The 14,209-nt window shown below is 51.6% G+C and overlaps 1 protein-coding gene across 2 annotated transcripts; it reads left to right on the plus strand.

The window, feature by feature from the left end:
- Positions 1-193: 193 nt before the first annotated feature.
- On the plus strand, positions 194-13,741 carry CCDC42 (coiled-coil domain containing 42). Of its 2 annotated transcripts, XM_055083584.1 has the most exons (8): positions 608-690; positions 999-1,104; positions 1,414-1,518; positions 3,972-4,169; positions 8,373-8,594; positions 8,703-8,861; positions 12,350-12,411; positions 13,472-13,550. In XM_055083584.1, the coding sequence occupies exons 1-7, from the start codon at positions 608-610 to the stop codon at positions 12,380-12,382; spliced, it is 906 nt and encodes a 301-aa protein (XP_054939559.1). In that variant the 3' UTR covers positions 12,383-12,411; positions 13,472-13,550. The 2 variants fall into 2 exon arrangements, with proteins under 2 accessions (XP_007126697.1, XP_054939559.1); XM_007126635.3 differs by lacking the exon at positions 12,350-12,411 and having other exon boundaries at positions 194-690; positions 13,472-13,741.
- Positions 13,742-14,209: the final 468 nt, after the last annotated feature.

The raw sequence follows: 14,209 nt of genomic DNA on the forward strand, positions 1-14,209 counted from the left end.
TGTCCACCCCTACCCCTGCCTCAGCTAAACAGCTTCCTTCAGTTCTTTTCTCCTCGACCATCTGTCCCAGCCCCAGCCCCCTGCCTCGCCCTCACACAAACACCTGAGCCCAGGAGGGAGCCCCCCCCGCCCCGGGCGGGGCTGCCCTGCAAAAACATGCCTCTACCAAAACCCCCCTTTCTCAGCCATGGTCGCCCGGCCCCTGCCTCCTCGGCCCCCGGCACCGGCATCAAATCAGGCCTCAAATCAGGCCGAACTTCTTCCCAGAGTTCCTGAGGGATAAATGCGGGAGCAGAGAGCCAGACCCCAGCCAGAGTGGGGTCAGTGTGGACAGGGGTCAAAGGGCAAAATCTGGGTTCCGCTTGTGGTTCACAGAACCCAGAGACCTGTTGCTAGGTAACCAGATCTCCCAGCACCTTCCCGACACATCCTGAGCTGCCGATAGGCAGCCTCCAGCCATCTTCCCTGAATCTCTCAGACACCCACCCTCTGTGGGACCCTGAAAAGCAGGAGGAGGGGAGAAGCAAGCCCTGCCACCACCCCCGAGCTCCGGCACCCCCGTTTCACTGTGAAGATTCGGCCGCTGGGCCGTCAGGTCACAGCTGCCATGAGTCTGGGCATCATGGAGGAGGAGGATCTGGCCGAGTACTTCCGGTTGCAGTATGGGGAACGGCTGCTGCAGCTGCTGCAGTAAGTGTCAGAGGGCCTGGGACCACCATGCCCAGCCAGTGCCCCACCTTCCCACCTGTCCCCCCTGCTCCTATAACCCAGCACCCCAAATCACCCTGGCACCAATCCGCCCCATCCCCGGCCCCAGCTTGCTCCGCAGCACGCCCTTCTCTCCTTCTCCCCTCTCCCTCTCAGCACACCGTTCTTCCCGCTCAGATGGGGCGGGGCGCCTTCCCTCCCCACGGGTGCCGTCTCCATGGGTTCCTCCCGGTCCCGGGCTGCCCCAGGCCCTCAGAGCCCACAGTCCCGCTTGCCTGTGTCTTGGGCAGGAGGTTCCCCAGCACTGAGGACCACTCAGACTCCCCATCCATCCGGCTACTGGAGAAGAAGAAAGAGGCCAAGATCATGCACCATGCCATGGGGCAGAAGAAGGAGGTGGGAGGCGCAAGGGTTGGGCGCGGGGAGGGCCGCGGGGCTCAGGGAGAGCCTGAGGACGGCCCTCTGTGTTGTGGGTGGTGGTGGCTAGAGCCGGGCCTCGTGGGTGGCGAGCCTCTGTTTCCTCTGCACAGCACAGAAGGGATCCGAGTCTTGGGGCACCAGTGTCCTGCGATGCTCTGCTCTGAACCAGACGTGGGGTGGAAAGTGGGCACCTGGGGACAGGGGCTCTAGGGCAGGGGATGCTGGGGCCTTCCTCGGTTCCCATCCAGGGGTCCTCCTGACCTCCCTGCTCCCCCTCACCCCTAGACATTTCAGCGCAGGATGGAAACCCTGAACCTGCGCTGGGAGGAGCTGGGAGTCAAGGAGGCCCAGCTGAAAGCCCACATACAGAAGTTTGAGCAGTTCATCCAGGTACGAAGGGGCGTGGCCTGCTGCAGCAGGGGTACCACACTCTGCAGTTGGTCAAGTTGCCCCTCCTCCCACTCTGCACCTTCTCCACCTCTTCCCCCTCCCTCCTTATCCTTGATTTCCCTGACTCCTCACCCTGGGTTAGAGGTCTCCTTGGTGCTCACCAGTGCCTGGGGCTTTCCCCTTTATCTCCCCCTCCTATTGCTCTGTGTGTATTGATAGTTTCCTGCTGCCCTGTCAGTCTCTGCCCCCTCTAGATTGCTGTTTCCTATTTCCTTGCCTGGGGTTGGCACATACAGTTTATCCAGTGAATGAATGATTGATGGATGATGAATAAATGAATGAATGTGCCACGGTTAGGGCCAGGCACTTGGGGATACAAAGATGAATCAGACAGGGGTTTATTTTTTATTTTTATTTATTTATTTTTAAAATAAATTTTTATTTTATTTATTTTTAAAATAAATTTTTATTTTATTTATTTATTTATTTTTGGCTGTGTTGGGTCTTCGCTGCTGCGCGCGGGCCTTCTCTAGTTGCGGCGAGCGGGGGCTACTCTTCGTTGCAGTGCGTGGGCTTCTCATCACGGTGGCTTCTCATTGCGGAGCACGGGCTCTAGGCGCATGGCCTTCGGTAGTTGCGGCACATGGGCTCCGTAGTTGTGGCTCACGGGCTCTAGAGCGCAGGCTCAGTAGTTGTGGCGCATGGGCTTAGTTGCTCCGCGGCATGTGGGATCTTCCCGGACCAGGGCTCGAACCCGCGTCCCCTGCATTGGCAGGCAGATTCTCAACCACTGGGCCACCAGGGAAGCCCCCAGACAGGGTTTTAGTCCCCCCAGCTCACCCTACCCCTCCATCCTTGCACTGAAGGCCCAGGCAGGGGGCGTTGAAGAACCAGGTACTGGAGTCCCCTCTGAGACAACCCCTCTCAGTGTGTCCTGAGAGGAGGGATTTAACCATTTTAAAATCCAGATTTCTCCAGACTGGCTCCAACCGGGCACCTGCCGAGCCTTGAAGGGCTGGCCCAGCCCCAGGGGGTAACCTCTGGCCTCTGCTACAGGGCAGTCCTGTTCTCTAGCATCTTTGTCTCTCTCTCTGTCTAAACCAGGTGGGAAAGGCAGCTGATGGACCAGGCATTATTCTCCAGAGGTCCAGTCTTTCTTACTGGCCAGAGAAAAGCTCAAGGAGTGCTTGGGGTGGCAGGAGATTTGGGGGTGAGGGGTTCCGCAAATCGTCAGTATCCTGGAGAGCTTGTTACAGATACGGACCCTGGGCCCCTCCCCTCTCCTTGCTTTCAGCAGGCCTGAGGTCAGGCCCAGTCGACTGTATTGTTAAAAGTATCCCCAGGGGATTGTGATGCCCGGCTGGGCTTGGAAACCACTGGTTTGGGGCCCCTCTGTCCTCTCCTGGACCCACAGGGCCAAATGCAAATCCTCCGGGTGGCTTCTTCCATGTCTTCCAAATGCCACCACCACAGGCACCCATCTGGGTGGAATCACCACAGCCCCTGAAGGGGGAAAGGAGCCACACACATGCAGTGTGAGAGGTCTGCCCCTCATCTTGGGAGGAGAGCTTGTCCTCCCAAGGAAGGAAGGAGGACGGATCAGCCCAATTGCAGCAGCTGAGCCTCATGTCTTTCTCTGTGGGCACTGAATTGCCTGCATCATCTCCTCCTGTCCCCACCTGATGCCAGTCTTGAGCTACAGGAACATCCTCTCCGGAATGGCCTTGCCCCACCAGGCCCTCCGGACTAGGCCCACCTCCTAGCTCGTCTCCCTAGAGCTCCAGCAGGGTTGCCCCAGCTTTTGAAAGGAAGAGAGGGGCTCCTGCCTCTCATTTCTACAACTGGAGAAGCTGAGGCACCAAATCAGGAGAAACTTTGGGCTTCCCAGGTCTGGGCCCAGGACTCTGCCCTGTGACAAATGGCCACCACTAAGGATAGAGATGAGGGACTTCCCTGGTGGTCCAGCGGTTAGGACTCCGCGCTTCCACTGCAGGGGGCTCCGGTTCGATCCCTGATCCGGGAACTAGGATCCCGCGAGAGGAGTGGCGCGGCCAAAAAAAAAAAAAAAGAATAGAGACGGAAACTTTATCAGAAGATTTTCCCAGCCTTCCATGGGTTTGAGTTCTCTCCAGACACTGAACGCAGTGGGGCGTGGGGCTTCCAGAGCTCAAATCCCGCAGAGTCAGGATCACTTCCTGTCTTGTCCCCATAAGGCCACCTTCTGATGTTGGATTAAATCTCTGTCCTCTCAGCCTCCTCAGTCCATAGAAAGCCCCTCAACCAGCTTCCAATAACCCTGGAGATGCTCTTCCTTACACCTCATCCGCCACATGGGCAGCCTGGCCACCCCCGGCCACCCTCAGGGCGGACAGAGGCCTTGTGGGAGCCCCACCAGCCTGGGCCCCAGGGAGGGCAGGACCCACGTCCGATGGGCATCACCTCCCTGGCCCCAGGAGAACGACCAGAAACGGATCCGGGCCCTGACGAAGGCCAACAAGGAGCGAGAACTCAAGAAGCAGTGCACGCGCGAGCTGGCCAAGGCCAAGCAGGAGATGGCGGCCCTGCAGCTGGAGCACCAGCGGCTGAGCGCCAAGCTGCAGAAATACTCCATCTTCAACAAGTACCTGGAGAAGGTGGTGGAGAACTCCGAGGTGCGTGGAGGGCTGAGGGGGGTGGGAGGTTCCTCAGGCCCACCTACTCTTCGCCAGGGGCCTGGGCTGTGGAGGGACTCGGGCAGAGATGGTCACCTGCTCTGGGGAGAGGCCTCCAGCCAAGGAGGGCAGCTGGCAGAGGCCCCTGGCGAGGCTGGACTCATTTCTCAAGGGTGGGGACCTGGTGGTGTATCTTTGTCTGTGTGCGTGACATCTGTGGACCTGTCTCTATATGGGTCCCGCGTCTGTGTCTAGGAGCGAGGTCTTGTTTTGGAGCACCAATGATCAGCTGCGTCGGACGTGACCCACACTCTCCCTGCTTCCCCTCCTTCCTGGTGTTCTTTAGTTTACTTGAGAGTAAATGGGCAGAGAAAGCGCCAGCCTTGTGCAGACCTGGGCACTTAGCATGTGCTGGGCCCTAGGCTGGGTGGGTGCTGCAAGCGTAGCCTTGCTCAGTCCACTCACTAGCCCCCAGAGGAAAGCCATCATTTCACCCTGTTACGAGGAAGAAGCGGAGGCTCAGAGAGGTTAGGTAACCTGCTCAGGGATGCACAGCTTATAAGTGGCAGAGCCCTTGCTTCTAACCACCCTTCGGTGGGCCCCACAAAGCCACTGACAACTGCTCTTCATAAAGTTGCCTTGTTGCCAGAGCTAAGGGAACTTGTCTGCCCCTCTGCCCACTCATGCTTTCTGGAGCATTTGACACTGTCCATGCTCCTGCTTGAAATATACCTGTGCCCTTTCCTCTGGGACTCCTCCTTCCTTCTACTTTCAGGCTACCTCTGGCCTTTCCTCCTCAGGTTCCTCTGGGGCTCCTCCTCCTTAAGTTCCTCAGGTCTTTGTCCTACACCCTGCACTTTTCTCCCTGAGGAATTCCCTGGGCCTCTGATGGATGTCACCCATGTCAACGGCCATCCACCTATGTCCCCCATCCTCCCATGTGACAGCAGCAGGGCCCTTCACCAGGGTGGAGAGAGGTATGAGGTATGCCCTCTGGGGTGTGAATCCATGTCCTGTGGGGGTCACAGGGAGACAAAGGATGCACAACTTTTTAAAAAGTCCTGGCAATTTCCATATAGAACCACTAACCTAATTTATTTATGCGTGAGTCCCAAGTCTGTGCTACTTCCTGCATTCTAAGTTACTACCTACTGTATGATAAATTGTTCATTTAATAATTGGGTTTTGGGGGAGGTGGGGGAGTGAGAGAAGACTTGTATATTAAAGCAGCAGATAGATTATAGGACACGACTCAAATTTAGAGCTAGTAAAATGTGTCTTAGAATGGAGGAGATTGGCCTGGATCTCTCCGGCCTGGAGCTCCCTCCTAAGCTTCAGGCCCCTACATCTAATTTATTGAGTCCACAACTGCTTCCTGCCATCCCCTGGCCGGCGCTGCTGCTGGTGGGTCCGGTGCTGGTGAATGGTAAGACCACCCACCCACAGCCTCGCCAGAACTCCGGCTTCTTCCTGGACTCCTCCTCCTTCTCCCTCACTCCCCGAAGCCATCAATCAGCAGATCTGGTCTATTCTGCCCCCTAAGTATTTCTGGAATCCAGCCCCTGCCCCTTCCTCATCCAGACCACCAAGGTACCTCATCAGGAGTTCAGCTCTGCGTTATTCCTCGCCACCAGTCTGTCCAGCATTCTACAGCCAGTGAGATCCCAATCTCTCTCTCTTTCCTTGTCCTTTATTTCTTTCAAAATATTTTAAGTGTACTGAAAAGTATACATAAATATATAACAGCACCCAAGTACTCTCCAGAGCTTCGTCAAATCTTCATATTTCCCCCAATTTGCCCCTTTTCTTTCTAAAATAAAACACGACTGGTAATTGAAACCCCCAGTGTGCCCCCCTTCCAAACACCATTCTTCTCCTCTCTTCAGAGGTAACCAGTAATCCAGATTCTTAAGCTTCTCATTCTCAGGCTTGTTGTTATTATTTTGGGCCACAGTTTACATTAGCCATAAACTATGAATAGTATGTACTTGTCCTTTTATGGCTTTTTTCCAATCAGTGATTAAAAAAAAAAAAAGCTTTGTATCATGGGAAATTTCAGACATATACAAAAGTAGAGAAAACAGTCTATTGAATCGCCGTTACTCATCACCTAATTCCAGCAATCATCAGCTCATTGTCAGATCCCCATCTCTGCCATTTTGAAGCAAATGATATTTTTTTCATCCATAAGCATTTCATTATATGACTCTAAAAGAGCTCTTTTTCACATAGCCACAATGCCTGTACCCAGATGACGTCAAAATCTCCCCAGTTATTGCACAAATGCTTTTTGTACAGCTGGTTTGTTCCAGTCGGGGTCCAAATGAGGTCCCCAAACTGCATTTGGTTGATGTGTTTCTCAAGTGTCCCCGATATTATTACTATGCTGATCAAAAGAAGCCAGACATGAAAGAGGACATACTGTATGATTCCACTGATATGTTTAAAAACAGGTAAAATGAATCATTGGGGATAGAAGTCACAATTCTGGTTTCCTCGGGGCAGATACTGACTGAAAGGGGGCCAAAGATCCTTCTAGGATGCTGGAAATGTGCTAAGTCCCCCTCTTCACATATTAGCTACAATACTACCATCAGGAAAAGGACTTCATATAGAGAATCTTCCCTTCATCAACTGTTTGATGACTAGGTGGGCCTTAAAGAAAAATCTTGTTAAATGCTTGACTCTTTATTACAGTCTTCAGAATAATGAGTTGGTTCTCCAGCATCCTCTGCAAGTGCCCTGTGATGTTGTTAGTATCACTGCGAACAACACATTTGATATGGTTCAATCCTTTGCACTTATTCTTACTGATGTTCAAAGGGTCCCATCTTTGGACAGCGGAAGCCTCTTCAAGTTGGCACCTGAGACCTTTTGACATCAGCGTTTTCAGTTTTGGAGAGGTGCTCTTGGTTGCTCTGATGTACCCCGTTCGTTTAGCTGTTGTATACCATTGCATCTCTCAGAAATGCAGACAGGAAGTTCTCTCTCTCTGCTCTCTCCTTCAGCGGATGAAGTTCACACTCCTCAGGGTTTAGCGGGCACTTTTTTCACTTCTCCAGGGTGATCTCTCCCTTCCCATCTTGAACTCAGGCCATTCATATTAAACTCTCTTGCTCATCCTGGACATGCCACACATACCCCATCATCTTTACCCAGGCTGTTCCGTCTACCTGTACTCCTTCCTCCCTTCCCCCACCTGCCTCTGCCTGCCCATCTTCTCTTCATACCTCTGGTCTCATTTTAACCATCCTTTTCCTGAGGAAGCCTTTTCTGGCTGTCCCCATCTCCTCTAATGCTGGATGAAGTGGCCCTTGCCCACAGAGGATGTATTTGGGGAAAGGCCAGTTCCCGGAACACCAGTCTATCACTGGAAATGTCATGAGATGGAGAGACAACTCAGGGAGTGTCCCCTGGGTGGCTGCAAGTCACGTGTTGACAACCCCCCCGGGACGTGAGTTGACATCCTGGAGCTGGTGCTCACAGCGCCTCCTAGAGAGGGAGGGTTACAGGGCTCCTGTTCTGCTGAGTTAGGGCCAGCCCCGTGGCCCTGCACTGTGGCAGACGGGGCAGCTGAGCCTGGCCAGCCACCTGCCCCACTGGTACCCACCCTCTCCAGACCCCGCCGGAGGGAGGCCGCAGCCCCTGTTGAACAAATACCAGAGAGCACCAGGCTGAAGATACTACCCAAGAGCCGCCTGCAGCCCATCCCCCAGTCACCGAGAGGGCTTATCACTCTGTGTTGTAACTGACTATTTACTTGTCTGTCTGTCCCACCCCGCCACCCCAAGTTGTAAGGCTTCCTAAAAGCAGAGTCTGGCTTTCTTATCTCCTGTTCAGCTGGGGAACCTTCAGAGCGGTTTATTAATCCGGGTCTCTGAGGGTGGAGCCTGGCACATGTTTTTGTTAAAGCTCCCAGGTGATTCTAATAACCTGCAGTCAGGACTGAGAGCCCTGGATCTAGATGCACGTGCTCCCAACACGTGGCCCACGGCCCATACCAACTCAGGAGGAGCACGGGGGACTCCAAGGGCCTCACAGCCTCTGCCCCTTGGCCCAGGGCTTCACTGCCGGGCAGAGGCATCAAGGCTGGGAGTGGAGGGCGCACGCAAAGTGGGGTCGGGCCCCCGGGGCGGCGGTGCACTGGTCCGAGTCCGTCCCTCCCCTCCCCTCCCCCCCGCCCCCCGCCCATCCCCGCCGCAGTTCGAAGAGATCCACGAGGTGATCGCGCGCTACAAGACACTGGTGAGCATGCACCACGACCTCATGCAGTCGGCGCAGGAGGGCCAGGAGAAGGTCGAGCGCGCCAAGGCCCAGCTGGCGCGCTACAAGGAGGAGAAGGACAACGAGATCCTGCAGCACAACAACGAGCTGGCGCGCCTGCAGATGCGCTTCGACCGCGCCCGCAGTGACGTCATCATCTGGGTGAGCGCCCCGGGGCGGGTGGGTAGGGGACACACACAGCCACACCTCCCCCCCACCCCCACACACACACTCCTAGCGCTCACGCCCCGCCCTCATTCTCCTCCCCAGGAATCTCGCTGGGCACACATCCAGAACACCGCCGCCAAGAAGACCCTCTTGCTTGGCACCATTAAGATGGCAACGCTGAACCTCTTCCAGATCGTGAGCAAGCAGCTGAAGGAAGCGAGCTTCGTGCCCCTGGAGGACACGCACAAACAGCTGGACACGGTAAGAGGAGGCCCAAGTGCCTGGCCAGCTGGCTCGACTGAGGCACGATGGTTCTTCATGGGTTGAGCAGAGACGTGATTCCTACAGAGCAGTGGTTCTCAAATTTTCACAGCATCAGAATCACCTGGGGGCTGGGGCGTATCGCTGAATCCCACTCCCAGAGTCTCAGACTCGGTGGGTCTGAGATGAAAAGCCATGAATTTCCATTTTCAGCAGGTTTCCAGGTGCTGGTGCTGGTCTGGGTTCCACACTTTACGAACCACTGCATGAGCGCTAAGGCTCTGTTGGCCCCAGTCAACCCGGGCAGTAGCAGGGACCCACTACTGCATTCATCAGTTACACAAAACAGTCTTACTAAGTTCTAATGAGATGCTGAAGGCTTGTGACTGACCCCCACGCTTGGGGAAAAGAGAAAATCGGCGGATGGTGCGGGGAGGGAAATCAGCACGGGCAGGGAAGTGTCAGGGTCATATTAGTACCATTCTGAGGTTTTCTCTTTGAAGTAATTGAAAGGAAATGACTTTTTCACTGTATGATTCAAAGCTATTGGATGCCATGTCCGTGTGCCACCTGAAATTGTCTCACTTCTGACCAAAGGTACCCGCATCCCGCGATTTGGGAAACTGCACCAGCAGATGCATTAGCCGTCCTTCTTGTAACATGCAGAGAACCATGATTAATTATTTATCCTTTTTGGCAAAAGCCTTTAGCTCTGCCTTGAAATAGTAGAAAGTAGGCTCCTAAAGGCTGGGATTTCTGTTTGCTTTGTTCCCTGCTGTATCCCCAGCATCTAGAACAATGCCAGGCAGATAGCAGGCACTCAGTAAGTATTTGGTGAATGAATATGAAACACAAGCCGATAAAAGCAATTGACTGAGAGGTGCTTCCTCTGTTTAAAAAAAAAAAAAGTGAAACTCATGAAATGTAAAGAATTTCACCCACTGACCAGCCAGGAAGTAGGAGTTCCTTAAACCAAAGAATCAGCCTGCATCTTAAGGCTTATTAGAGCAGAATTATTAACAGTCCAAAGACTGTAAAGGGAATTTGTAAGAAAAGTTGTTCTGAAATAGCGATCCTCAAACTTTTTTGGTAGCAGGATACCTTTACACTCATAAAATTTATTGAAGACCCTCAAAGAGCTTTTGTTTATATAGGTTCTAGCAATTGACGTTTACCTTGTTAGAAACTCAAGCAGAAAAATTAAAAATAATTCATTTAAAATGACAGTAAGGAGCACATTAACACAGATAGCATTTTTAAAAATTAATTAATTTATTTATTTTTGGGTGTGTTGGGTCTTCGTTTCTGTGCGAGGTCTTTCTTTAGTTGCCGCGAACAGGGGCCACTCTTCATCGCGGTGCGCGGGCCTCTCACTATCGCGGCCTCTCTTGTTGCGGAGCACAGGCTCCAGACGCGCAGGCTGAGTAGCTGTGGCTCACGGGCCTAGTTGCTCCGCGGCATGTGGGATCCTCCCAGACCAGGGCTCGAACCCGTGTCCCCAGGATTGGCAGGCAGACTCTCAACCACTGCGCCACCAGGGAAGCCCCACAAATAGCATTTTTAATGAAAAACACGTTTTCAAATAGTATTTTATGGGACGAGTGGCATTATTTGACACTTGCAAATCCCTTGAATGCCTGGCTTCCTGGAGAACAGGTGGATTCTCACACCTGCTTCTGCATTCAGCCTGTCCTGATAGCCTGTGTCACGGGAACATCCCACTCTGGTAAAAAGCCCTTGTAGACTCTCAAGAAAATAAGAGCACAAAAGACAAGTAACATCTTAGTATTATTTTAAAAAGAGTTTTGGCCTTGCGGACCTCACTCCCCAGCAGTAGGGTCTCAGGATGCCCAGCCGTCCTCAGATCCCTCTCCTTTAGCTGTTGTAAAGAAAGATGGGGCAGGAGGTGGTGATCTCCAGCCCATGGGCCCTGTCCGAGCATCCCCTGCTCAGACCATAGCTTACAGTCCATCCACTCCAAATTCTGAGCTTTCGGACTCCCTCTCAACCTCTTTTTTTTTTGGCTGCACGGCTTGTGGGATCTTAGTTCCCCCACCAAAGATCGAACCCAGGCCCCCAGCATCGAGCAGTGAAAGTGCCGAGTCCTAACCACTGGACTACCAGGGAATTCCTGTTCTCAGCCTTGATTTGCTTCGATAGGAATTCCTCATATTGCCCAAATGTTATTTTTAAATATTCCACTTCATTCCTGTAGGATATGAGCCTGCACACACATGATTAAGTAGCCTGAAAAAGAAAAACAAAGACCTAGGAAAATATAAGTTAAAATCTGAGGTCAAGGCAAGAGAGAGATGTATGGACTCTAGATTCTTGGATTATAGAGGACAGTAGTTCAACAGGGACAGTAGTTGGCTCTGAGCTTCCTGGTAACCAGAAGGAAAAGCAACACGCAGTTCTTGTACTAAAATAAGAAAACAGGGCCTCCCTGGTGGCGCAGTGGTTGCGCGTCCGCCTGCTGATGCAGGGGAACTGGGTTCGCGCCCCGGTCTGGGAAGATCCCACATGCCGCGGAGCAGCTGGGCCCGTGAGCCATGGCCGCTGGGCCTGCGCGTCCGGTGCCTGTGCTCCGCAACGGGAGAGGCCGCAGCAGGGGGAGGCCCGCGTACCACAAAAAAAAAAAAAAAGAAAAAAAAAAAGAAAACACATGGTTTCTTCAGAAAGAGCGAAACTTTCCCAGCACTTAACCTCCAGCTGAAAATTTTCAAAGAGGCTTCAGAGACACTCAGTGAATGATGTTCTCAGCAGTGTCCCTCCAACAGATCCATGCATGGGCTTCAGAAAGCAGCCACTTAGTTAGAATGAGGAACAAGGGACCACTCAGGGAAAGTGATTTTGCAAAAGACCAAGACGATTTGCGTTCAGTATACTGTGAGTGGAAGGCCGTGCATTATTGTTTCTGAATAAAGCCCAAACTGACTGCAGCAGCATTTCCCAAACCGTGCTTCGCAAATCCTAGAATCCCAAGGTAGTAGTAAGTTTCCTCCAGGGAAATAAACGGACTCTATGGCCTAAAAAATTTAGAAAACTTAAGTTAAACAAAGTTGGCTGGTTTTAAAATACAGGACTTCACAGTGCCTTTGCTGTGGTTCTGCCCTGAGACTCTCCAAGCAGATAAATTTTCTAAAACTTACTTGACCACAGACCCTTTTGGGGGTAGGTGATTACTTACTACAAGAACATAGTTTGGGAAATACTGGACTTGTCATCTCCGTAACCTTGGGAAAGTTGCTCTAATTCAGCCACTGTTTGTTTCTTTCCTCTCTTGCAAAATAGGAATTATGTTGGTAATAGTAACAGTATTAGCAACTAACTGGGCTTTTTTTTTTTGTTTTTTAACTGGGCTTTTGAGAGTGTTGGACAGTCTGCGTAGCCCCATCTTTAGGAACATTCTTGAAAAGGAGAAATTTTAGGACTGAGATCTTAAAGGCCATCTAGGCCAACCTTTTCTCCCTCTTCCCTTTTTAAAGATAAAGAAACTGAGTCCCAGAAAGATGAAGTGATTTCCCCAGAGCTGCCATCAGGACCCCAGGTCGTCATCCTTTTTTAAAGTGAAGTATAGTTGGCTTACAATATTGTGGTAGTTTCAGATGTACAGCAAAGTGATTCATTTATACGTATGTATGTATATATCCATATTCTTTTTTCCAATTCTTTTCCATTATAGTTTTTTATAAGGTATTGAATATAGTTTCCTGTGCTCTACAGTAAATCCTTATTGTTTCTCTGTTTTATATATGATAGTGTGTATCTATTAATCCCATATGCCCAATTCATGCCTCCCCCCACTTTCCCCTTGGTTAACCATAAGTTTGTTTTCTATGTCTGTGAGTCTGTTTCTGTTTTGTAAATAAGTTCATTTGTACTATTTTTTAGATTCCACATATAAGTGATATCATATAATATTTGTCTTTGTCTTCTTTGTCTTACTTCACTTAGTATGATAATGTCTAGGTCTATCCATGTTCCTTCAAATGGCATTATTTCATGCAAGTAATATTCCAGTGTGTGGTGTGTGTGTGTGTACACCACATCTTCTTTATCCATTCGTCTGCTGATGGGTGCTTAGGCTGCAGGACCCCAGGTCTTCTGACTTGTGAGGCTGTGCTTTTTCCACTGTGTCATACTGATTGCACGTTCTTTACAACAAAAGTTAGTGAATAGAATTTAAACTTCCCTTGATGACTCAAGATTATCATAACGAGCATCAGTTCTGGGTTTCAAGCAAATGACCTCCTTGAAGGCTTTTAAATAGTGGAGAGCCGTCTGCCCTGACCCTGGCTGACCCCTTCCTGCTAAGTGCGTGTAGCCTCTGAGTCCGCTCAGGATCCTCCCTTTGTCTCCCTTTGTTAGACTGTCAGCCTGTACTTCATCCTCTCACTGCGTCTTCCTCTAGGGGTTCCCAAAGCCATCCGTGTTCATCACTTCTAGTCTGCTAAGCCTCATTCTCCATGTCAACTAGAATAATTGTCAAATGAGGGAAAGTCGGTCACAGGAAATGGTGACTCCTTACAAGCAGGTTATGCCAGGACATTTTTGGATGGGTGGCTTGTCGCCTGCTGGGATTAACTGCGGTCCCCTGGCCTTGCTAGATCCAGCAGTTTATCCAGGACCTGTCAGCCATCTGGGCAGAGGTGAAGAAGAAGGAGCAACAGCAAGTCCGGGTTTAAGGAGCAGCCATGGTTCCAGAATGTTCTGAGACAGAGAAGGGAGAGAGAAAGTACCTGGTGACCTCGCCGTCCAGTCAGCCCAGTCCAGCCCTCTGGGACCGCTGTGCCTTTCGGAAGTCCCTGTTTTTCCCCTCAGGCCGCAGCCCGTCCCATCCCTGAAAACATTAAATTCTATTAGAAGTTTGTTCCTAAGTTCTCTGTCTCTTTTTGGTGGTTTATTCACGGGGAAGAGGGTCCACTGAGGGGAGACTCCCCCAGAGCAGCCCCTCTTGAAGCTGGTCACTTAGGCTGCCCAGGTCTGGTATCTCTTAGGCTTTGCAGCTTACACAGGAAGTATCCACGTGGCAACACACAGCAGGGTGAGTACATAGGACCCTTCTTTCCTCTACCACTTGCATTTTTTTTTTAAGTTGGTGTCTCCAGTTGGGGTGCAGAGCCTCACTAGAAACCATGAAGGCAGCTTCCTGGGTCAGAGCACCGGAAGTGGTAAGTTAGGAACTCTTTCTTCCCTGACCTCGGGAGGAAGCCCTGCTGTCCCGCCCCCGCTGGACCCTAAGACATGCAATATGGTATCAGCAATGCTGATGTAGGAAGAGCAGGCAGGCTGCCAGGCGACAGCATCTTAGCAGGCTGGAGTGATGGCTTCAAACCGACAAAACT

The sequence above is a fragment of the Physeter macrocephalus genome, unplaced genomic scaffold (genome assembly GCF_002837175.3).
Source record: "Physeter macrocephalus isolate SW-GA unplaced genomic scaffold, ASM283717v5 random_966, whole genome shotgun sequence".
NCBI lineage: Eukaryota > Metazoa > Chordata > Mammalia > Artiodactyla > Physeteridae > Physeter > Physeter macrocephalus.

Bases quoted from the DNA above. Each gene is read 5' to 3' on its own strand.
- CCDC42 (XM_007126635.3), top strand. From the start codon at position 608: ATGAGTCTGGGCATCATGGAGGAGGAGGATCTGGCCGAGTACTTCCGG. The intron at 1,519-3,971 runs GTACGAAGGGGC...CCCTGGCCCCAG, and splicing joins AGTTTGAGCAGTTCATCCAG to GAGAACGACCAGAAACGGAT. The intron at 4,170-8,372 runs GTGCGTGGAGGG...TCCCCGCCGCAG, and splicing joins AGGTGGTGGAGAACTCCGAG to TTCGAAGAGATCCACGAGGT.